Raw genomic sequence first — 9,861 nt, 5'->3', positions numbered from 1 at the left:
TTCTTAGTAAAAACATCATCGTCATGTCAGGAATGTTTTGAGAAACCATCAAAGAACGCCACACACCCAACCAGCTTTCTGCTCATCCTCTCAAAGCGGCTGGTGGGGAAGAGGACCAAGGGATGTCCTAGGCAAGAGGTCAGGCTGGTTGGTGCTCATGTCAGCAGCACTTGGTTCAGAGGTATCGTCGGCCTTCTTGCAAAAGCTTGCCGTGACCTCCGAAAGTTTGAGGACAAAATGGAGGGGTGGGGAGAGCTGGAAAGAGGAGGAGGAGGAGGAGGGTCACAGCACCTTGGTTAGAAGTAAACAGTTAACGTGCATTTTACACAAGAGTCCTCAAAATCCATGTGCCATAGAAACGGTGGTTGGTTGGTTGGTTTTAAATACCAGAATGCTCCTTAACAACAGTTTAGTACATCTAGGAAAGAGTGGAGAGAGCAGGGAATATCCCGATCGTGGAAGAGGTCCGCAGCAAGAGACCTCTCTCCCCTCTCGTCTTCCCGCCTTCCCACTAACAGACGTTGCTATGGTCGAAATAGAGCAGGGAGTAGCTGACATGTTGTCCTACAGCCACTGCTGGACTGCCAACTTCCTGTGATGGGCATAGCAGTTCGACAGTGTTTGCAGGGCACCACGTTGGCTACCCCTGAATTAGAGAGAAGGAGGGAGGGAGGGAACGGGCGCCGCTCTTGCTCACAAGTCTCTTTGTTTTTGTTTTGTTTTGTTTTTGCAACAGGAAAGTCCTTCCTAAAGCATCTGCGATTCCAGCTGAACTGCAGACAGTGACAAGGATGTTCCTTTCCTTCGCAACTTCCATCCCAGCTTCCTTTTTTTCACTGGTCTTGCATCTGCTGTTTCATTTTCTGCAGCATCTCTTGCATTCTACGCAACTGTAGGAAGAAAAGAGAGGGAAGGGGGAGAGGTGACGCTGTTTATTTATTACTTTTCCAGCAATATTCTCTCCCCCACCCCCGCCGCCAGGCTGCCCCCCCATTTCAAGGCAGATTATATTTCTGCACTGCATCATGGGCTTTGTAGTCTTCAGTGGTATAGTACAAGCCCCTGAGTCTTAAAAGAAAATGGTGTTGCTGAACTTGTGCAGTGGAGTAAGGAATAAGACCTCCAACATCTGACTCTGAGTACTTACACAGCCAACAATGGAAAATTTGCACTTTCAGGCAGCGCAAAAGTCCACTCTTATCTAGAGACATGAACATGCCCCACTCTTGTTTTGACTGATGGGAACCTGGTGTTTACATTGCTATTGGAGGCTGCTGGTTAAATGTCAGCCTCCTTCAAAAACAGTTGACTTTGGGATTGCACCTACTGGACGGTGCCTGTGCCGTCACTGATGACAAAATGACACACACTTATTACCCACACCAATGACTGTGGAAGTTCTGAAGACTTAATATGAGTGAGGTTTTCTTCTTCTTCTTCTTCTCTTTTTTCCCCTTAATATACTTTCCTAAGTATGCAAATATGCTTTGGGTTAATTGATGAGCCAGGGGGCTGGACCAGAAGGTCCGTTGGCCTGATCCAGCACAACACTTGATCCTTTTTCAAGATGAGAGTGAACAATGGTAGGGTTGCCATATTTGAAGAAGTAAAAACCAAGGCACCTGAAAAGCACTGGTGAGCCTTTTTTTAGGAAGATCCCAAAATGGTTGATCTTTTCTTTAGGGAACCACCAAGATTGTTGAGGGGTTTTTTGGTTGTTGTTTTTATAAAAACACCCCAAAAAAATGTGATTTTTCAATTGGCTTGCCTAATCATCATCATTAATTTATACCCCACCCATCTGGCTGGGTTTCCCCAGCCACTCTGGGTGGCTCCCAACAGAATTATTATTAATAATAATAATAATAATACAAACGACAAAACATCAGACACTAAAAAACTTCCCTAAGATCCAGGACAAAACGCCGCCTTTCAGAAATTCCTTCTAACAATGGCAAAGGGCTCCAACAAAACTACCACACACCCCCAAACAGCTCCAAATTCAAGAAGAAGATAGATAGCTTGTGTGATGTCTCAAGAGAGACCAATAGCGAAATGCTTCCTTACCTCTTCATCTTTCATCTTGATCAGCTTCTCCGTTTCCGCATCCGGTGTTGGGAGCGGCAAAATCGGAATGGGGCTCTCTATCCTGTTATCCTGAGTCAGCTTGCTAAAAACATAAGCAGGAGAAAAAGGGAGAGGGAATTAAGCTGGGTTTCATTAACTCTCCAATCCAGGAGGTTGCTTTATGGCAGTAGTGACGAGTCAAAAGTTCTCAGAAGACACTTTTCAAACAAAATTTCTTTTTCCCACTACCATCACAGAAAAGAAGAACACCCCCCTGCAACATTTATCCATTCATTCACCAACAATCTTGTACCTGCTGTTGCTGGGGAGCTCTAAGCACAACAACAGAAAATCAGTGCAAAGTTTAAATCCGTGGTTAAAATCAGTGCAATTTTTAAAAGGTTCAGTCTGCCATCTTGATTCAAACTAGTGTCCCATTGTATCCAAACATTGGGGGGGAGGGTTTTTTAAAGAAAACCTGCTCCATAATTTCAGGAACCGCCATGCAAAATTTGGTTGAAAACAGTGCAGGCTTGAAAGGTTCAGTCCACCATATTGATTCAAAATGGTGTCCAATTGTGTCCAAACATGGACGGAAACCTGCTCCTTGATTTCAGGCGCCACCATGCAAGATTTAATTACAGAGAGGTGCCCAAATGCAGAGTGAACAAATGAACAAACAGCTTTCCAAAATATATAGTTGATTCACTCATCCAGCCAACCATCAACTTTAAATCTCAATCTGGTTTAAGGAGATAACAGAAATCACTGGGTTAAAGCTGACCAAAAGTTCAGCGGTAGCATTATTATCAATTTACGATGGGGTGGAAGGTTTGCAGGTTATGAAGGACTTGCTCACAAATTTATTGACAGCTGCACAAGTTATTATAGCTAGGAAGTGGAAGGGGCAAGCAGAATATAAAACCAAAGAATGGTATAAAGAGGTGTGGGATATAGCTATGAATGATAAATTCGCATGTGCCATTAAGGTAAGGCAGGGAATATGCAGGAGAAATGATTTTGAGGAGATGTGGAGGCTGTTTGTAGAATTTGTACTATTAAAACAGAAAGGGGTCAAACCATCACAAGAGGTGTTGAAATTTTGGGAGGTTGGGTAGTTACAATGGAATGGTCTCAGTGGTGGGGTGCACATTTTTTCCTTATTTATTTATGATAATTACTTCGTAAAAAAAAAATCTCAATCTGAAGCAAATGGCTGGTAACAACAAATAATAAATAAAGAATAAATATTCTAGTCCTCATGGTTTTAAGTAAAGGGCTGAATTAAAGAGAAACAGAGGCTCCACCACTGAGCTATTGCCCTTCGCTGAAATGTTGCATGTCACATTTTCAGAAGAGAAATCATCCTGCTTTCAGAAGACGTTTGCCACACAACAACAACAGCTCTAAGAATAGCTGTCAACTTACAGATTTGAAAATAAGGGGCCAGCAGCCAAAATAAGGGATTTTAGTCGGCCAGCTCCCGGGCCAAAGGCAGAAAGCCCAGCCAGCCCAGCAGCCAAACGAAGCCTCAAGCGGTGGTTCCCACAGCGCAGCAAACCGGCAAAGGGGATGTAGCAAGGAAAACCACCGTCTTCTCTCCGCTGGGAAGCGCTGAGCAAAGGCGAGTCCCCAGGCAATGTGGCCGATTTGATCGGCACAAGGCATGCAAGCTCCACCCCCCAGTCGTTCTTAGACTCCTTATTGGGTGAGCAACGCAGCCAAGCACCACAGTTGGAGCCTCCCTCCTCCCTGGCCGGCAGGGAGGGAGGGAGGGAGAGGAGCTGCTTCCTTTGAAACCCGGGAAATTTAAGGGACATCATCATTCGGGGACAGCAGTGGGACACGGCGCTGGGATAAGGGAGTTTCCCACCAAATAAGGGACGGTTGACAGCTATGGCTCTAAGGGCTGATTCACACAGACGCATTCATCCCTTGACGGAGCAGAACCTCAGGGGGACCCTACCTGGTCATCTGCTGGATGCACTGCGCCCGATAGTTCTCGTAGTGAACGTCGCAGGTGACGTCCTTCAGGTCGTGCATGTGCGTTCGGATCAGCATGTTCCGCAGTTTCACAAAGTCACAGTGCGCCTGGTTTTCCACTGAGGAAGCAGCAACAACAGACATCGTTTGGCACACAGCAACAGACGAACAAATCTCGGGTGAGGAGGGAATGTATGCATCACCCTTTACATCCTAATCGTATTCAGTTATTTCAAGCACACTCACACACACCAGTGTGTATGACTGTAAAAGGAACTGTGTTAGAGAATAAACGTGACAAGCACAGCTAAGCCGTGGTGGAAGGCAATCCACCGAATAGCCCATTTCAAACACATTCCTCTGACATGCCTAGGGGAACCCATGAAAAGAAATACGCAATTTCAAGGGGACGCGGGGTTTTTAATTGCATACGACACATGTGTGCATGTGCGTTTGTGTGTGTAGAGGCTGGTCCCTGTTTAGGGAAGCTTTTAATGTTTGATGCATTGCTGTATTTTAATATTTTGTTGAAAGCTGCCCAGAGTGGCTGTGGAAGCCCAGCCAGATGGGCGGGGTATAAATAAATTATTATTATTATTATTATTATTATTATTATTATTATTATTAGGGCAGATGAGGCACTTTGCAGACACCAGTGGAAGTCACCAAAGGAGCCACTGCCGCCACAGGTCCAACACTGAATTTCACATCCTCACAAATTGCTAAGTCTCCAATTAGTCGAGATGGCATCCCCTATGTTAGAGATTGGGAACATACACATGGCCTCATCGGATTACATTAAGGCCCAGGGTTATGCTCCAACACTAGCCTGCCAGAGGCCTCTGAAGCGGGGGGTGGGGAGAGATCTGGCCCCTCAGGTGTTGTTGGACTACAGTTCCCATCATCTCTCTCTACTGGCCATGGTGGCTGAGGCTCATGGGAGCTGGAGTCCAACAGCATCTACAACAGGGCAGTCCAACCTCTCTGACCACGTAGGCCGCAAGATTACTTTGACACAGAACCTGCAGGCCACACACTGAATTTAATTCTCACACCATAAATGAAATAATGAAATATAGTTAATACTATTTCATATAAACAATTACCGTATTTTTTGCTCTATAAGACACACGTCTTCCCCTTCAAAAATGAAGGGGAAATGTGTGTGCGTCTTATGGAGCGAATGCAGGTTCCTTGACTTCAGCGATAGCAACGTGAAGCCTCCGAAGTGCAGAGGGATAGCTCCCCCCTCGCTCCGGAGGCTTCGCGTTGCTTTCGCTGAAGCCTGGAGAGCGAGAGGGGTCGGTGCGCACTGATCCCTCTTGCTCTCTAGGCTTCGCTGCGCTGGAGAGGCACTGCACAGTTTCCCCTCTCTACGCAGCGCCCCTCCAGTGAAGCGGGAGGGGAAATGGAAGGAGCTCTGTTCCTCCGGCCGCTTCTCTGAAGGGGCACTGAGCAGAGAGGGGGAGATTCTTTTTTTCCCCTGTTCTCCCCCTCCTATGGTCCGGTGCATCCTATAGAGCGAAAAATACGGTAATATATTTAATTGGACGACTCTGATCTAGAGGACATCAGGTTGGGGGAGATTGTTTTAAAAGCGTCCCCAGCAAGCACATTCTGAGTTATTTGATCATTGGCTCTCTGAATTCCATTGATGCTGCTTGCCATTTTAGCATATCATGTTATTTATATCATGCTTTTAGCGGTGTGGTTGTTACGCGCTTGTTGCCGTTACTTGCTTAATTGTTTGCTGGGTTTCGTTAGCGCCCCCGTTGGAGGGGAGGAAAAGCAGAGTATTATTTCATTTATTTATTTTAAATATATACCCTGCTCTTCACCACATGTGGGTCCTAAATCTCCTTGGAAAAACAAAAAAATATACGATATACAAAATTTAGAACATGAATTAGAACACCTGGAGAATAAAACAGCATTTTGTGGGGGTGCAAAGGTCTCTTGAAATAAAACTTTCACCTGGTGCCTGAAACCTACCAGAGGCAGCAGGTGTGCTGGGTTCCTCCCAACATTGTGGGTGCCCAATGCATGGGCATGACTGGTAGGAGCCCCGACGCAGCCTCCAAAAGGTCCGTCAGGGCCTGTTGCAACTGCGACAGGCTCCGTCAGGCCCTACCACTGCTGCCACAGGTTCCAACAGAGCCTCACCTGCAGCGGGAGGGCCCATCAGAGCTCGCTGCAGTCAGAGTAGGGTCCGCTGCAGCCAAGGGTACCATCTCGCCCTCAGGATTGTGGGTGCCCGCTGCCACAACGCAGATGTGTGACGTCACACATGCAAACCTGCACATGCAGGACACTGAGGTCCAGCTCCGAGGGCCTTCTGGTGGTTCCCTCACTGCAACAAGCAAAGTTACAGGGAACCAGGCAGAGGGCCTTCTCGGTGGTGGCACCCTCCCTGTGGAACTCCCTCCCATCAGATGTCAAGGAGATAAACAACTATCTGACTTTTAGAAGACATCTGAAGGCAGCCCTGTCTAGGGAAGTTTCTAATGTTTGAAGTTTTATCGAGTTCTTAATATTCTGTTGCGAGCCGCCCAGAGTGGCTGGGGAAACCCGGCCAGATGGGAGGGGTATAAATAATAAATTATTATATTAACATTACAGTGGGCGCTCAGATCCGTGAGGGAAGCTGTGTCTGCGCACACGCGGGTCGCAATTTGGCGTTTCTGCACATGCACAAAGCGCAATTTAGCGTTCTGGTACTTCCGGGTTTGGCACAATGCACAACCTGAAATAGCGCAACCCAAAGCATCTGTAACCCGAGGTATGACAGTATTACATGTGCATGTGATGTCACACATCCGTGTTGTGCTGGCCAGTGGTGGCTCTTCTCCGCAGTCAGTGAGGCACCCTATTTCTGCGGGGGAGGGCTCAGAGAGACACTGCCTCCATGTCTGACACACAACCACACTCAGAAAAGGGTGTCTCACTGGCTGGCTGGCTGCAGAGCGTGGATGCCTTCTCATTGACTCTGTGGGTGCCCAGCCCCCAGAATTATATTCTTGTGGGTGCCCAATCACCCACGGCCGCCTGGAATTGGCTCCCACGGCTGGAGCCCACCCAGCTGTGGAACATTGAGGGGGCCTGTTGGATTTTTTTGTGGGTGCCCAGGCACCCACAGCCCTGCAGAGATGGCACCGTGAGAGGCAGCGAATGTCTGACTTCTAATAATTCCATAACGCTGGACCCACCACACTGAAAACACAACTCCTCGTTGACATGAGTCGTGCTTCTGGTCCATGGGGGACTGCTAATAGCAGAAATCAGAGTAGAATTAAATAGTATAAGTAACCGAGGCTTTCTGCTCTGGGTTGGCACTCGGAGGTAGAATGCCCCTGAACCAGCAGGTTCCATTTAGCTAGGAGGGCCAAACAGCTTTTTGGAGACCCATGACTCCCATCTCGCTTCCCAGGAACACGGCTCACCTTCCACAATTCCCCAAGGGTAGAGCCGCCCTCGTACCCTCTGACCTTTGGCCTCCACCACCGTGTTGCTGCCGATGACTGCGAAGGGAGCACTTTCCTGGAACGGGGGGAGAGATAATTTCAGGGTTTATTGGACATGGTCAGACATGGACCCAGAAAGAAGCTAGAGATCAGAGCAGTTGGAGAAGACCAGTGGATGAAAAGCAGATTTAAGGAAGCAGAGTGAGGGATTCCTCAGTTTCCTTGGCCCAGGGTTCAACAATTCCCATCAGCTCCAACCCCTGGCCATGCCGGTTGGGAGTGATGGTTCTGGGAGTCCAATAACATCTGGATGGGCAGATGTGGTCCATATTGCTTTAGATGTTTGCCTGACATGCTGAAGGAGGGAGAGGACCATGTTCACACATCAAGTGTGGGTATTTTAGGACATTTGTGTCCAAATTCATATTTTGTGATTCAACATATACTGTATTTTTCCGGATATAAGACGAGGTTTTTATTATTATAAATAAATGTTAAAAATTGGGGTTTGGCTTATACACGGATAGAGGGGGGACGATGGGCAATTGGTGGCAGCCATGAGCAGGAGATTGTCAGCGGCAATTGGGCGAGTGATTGGCAGCTGTGTCAAGGCCGGCTGGCAATTGGTTGCAGCTGCGGCAATTGGGTTGGCAATTGGCGGCATTAGTGGCGAGCGGGCAGAGGATTATTGGTGGCTTTGGCAGGCGATTGGCATTATCGGCAGTCCCTCCCCCCCAAAAGAAAAGCTCAACAACTCTGGGCAATCTCCCCCCATTTCCTTAATTTGTAGTCCCCCAAAATAGGGGCCGTCTTATACACAGGAACGTGTTATACACCGAAAAATACAGTACTTAACTAATACAGTACTTAACACACTTAACAAATTTTCACAGCCCTCTAGTGGCTATGGTGGAAGTAATGTGTTAGTGTTAACTCTTAAAGTGTATACTCAATTCTGACTAAACTAAGCCTCTTTATGTATACTTTGCTCTAGGAAATTTAGTTGCCTCAGAACAAAGTATACACTTCCAGAGTTAATATTAAACACATTACTTCTGGTAAATGAACCAGCATAGCTCCAAGAGGGCTGTGAAAATTTGTGTCCCAGGCTTTTAAAGACTCAGCTACACGGGTACAGTGGTACCTCCAGTTGTGAACGGGATCCGTTCCGGAGGTCCGGCCACATCCCGAGGAATTTGCAACCAGAGGGAAACATTTGCACTAAAATGCTGGTGAATTTTCATTACGATTAAATTGCAAACTGATGTGAAAATGCAGGAAACTTAAGATGGACAAAATGAAAAGCTGAAACAACCCCAAATTGACAGGTCGTCTTATCCCTAACTATGACCAAGTATTATGGAAAATATTTTTGCCCCTCCCTCACCTTCAGCTCTCTGTCTTGTTGTTTGAAGTCCTCGTCTTCGTCAGAATCACACTCAGGAAACTGGTAAACTTTAATTCCAAACTTGTCGATCTCCTCCCTGATCTGAACAGGGATATTTAGGGAGATGGAGAGAAAACAGGAAGAACGCTCACATTACAACATAATACTTGGCTGGTGCCATAAAGAGAAACCTTTAAAGCAGGAGTAGGGAAACTTTTTCAGCCCAAGGGCCACATTCCCTTCAAGGCAGTCTTCCAGGGGCCACACACCACTTGCTTTCCACCACATCAGACCAACGCATAGCTGTCAACTTACAGATTTGAAAATAAGGGACCAGCAGCCCTTATGCTGTCAATCCGGCATGAGGTGATCGTAGCTTCACCGCGGCCGCTGAAGCACCGCCCTTCTGCGTCCCTCCCTATCCCCTCCTCTTCCTCCTCCCTCAGGCCGCCTCCTCAGCTGCCACCACCGCTGCCGCCTCCGGGCTCGCGGGCGGAGTGGGCGAGAGTCTCTCTCCCTCCCCCCCTCTCTCAGGTGGGGAAGGGCCGATGGAACTCCTTGCACCAGGACGACGGTGCCAGCGCGCGCGCTCTCGCATGGCGGAGGACCCCGAGCTGCTGCTTCCCTCCCGAGCCCGGGTGAGCATGAAACCCAGGAAATTTAAGGGACATCATCAATAAGAGACAGCCGCAGGACACAGCGCTGGGATAAGGGAGTTTCCCACCAAACAAGGGACAGTTGACAGCTATGGACCAATGAGCCCAGTATTATCTATTCTGGGCCAAAAAGTAAGCACACCCTGGTCCCTACAGCAGAGCATTGTCACAACCGGTTTCTTGCAAGCTGCCTTGAGAATCACGTGACTGAAAGGCAAGCTACAAGCCAGCCTTCCCCAACCCGGTGCCCTCCTATTCTTCTGAGCTAAATTCAATGTGTCACCATTTAGTACAAGGGTTGTCAATG

At 47.7% G+C, this 9,861-nt stretch overlaps 1 protein-coding gene across 3 annotated transcripts in view; it reads right to left on the bottom strand.

The window, feature by feature from the left end:
* The window catches only part of SEPTIN5 (septin 5), a 77,661-nt gene continuing 67,800 nt past the window's right edge, over positions 1-9,861 (bottom strand). For all 3 annotated transcript variants that reach the window (XM_053369282.1, XM_053369280.1, XM_053369281.1), the window contains 5 exons: positions 8,899-9,000; positions 7,491-7,587; positions 4,034-4,169; positions 2,068-2,170; positions 1-890 (listed from right to left, as the gene is read on the bottom strand). In XM_053369282.1, coding sequence (XP_053225257.1) covers positions 834-890; positions 2,068-2,170; positions 4,034-4,169; positions 7,491-7,587; positions 8,899-9,000 — 495 coding nt within the window. In that variant the 3' untranslated portion in view covers positions 1-833. The remainder of the gene's footprint in view (positions 891-2,067; positions 2,171-4,033; positions 4,170-7,490; positions 7,588-8,898; positions 9,001-9,861) is intronic.

The sequence above is a fragment of the Podarcis raffonei genome, chromosome 16 (genome assembly GCF_027172205.1).
Source record: "Podarcis raffonei isolate rPodRaf1 chromosome 16, rPodRaf1.pri, whole genome shotgun sequence".
Taxonomy (NCBI): Eukaryota; Metazoa; Chordata; class Lepidosauria; order Squamata; family Lacertidae; genus Podarcis; species Podarcis raffonei.
Note: the sequence above shows the minus strand (reverse complement) of the source record. Positions and strands in the feature narration are given on the sequence as shown.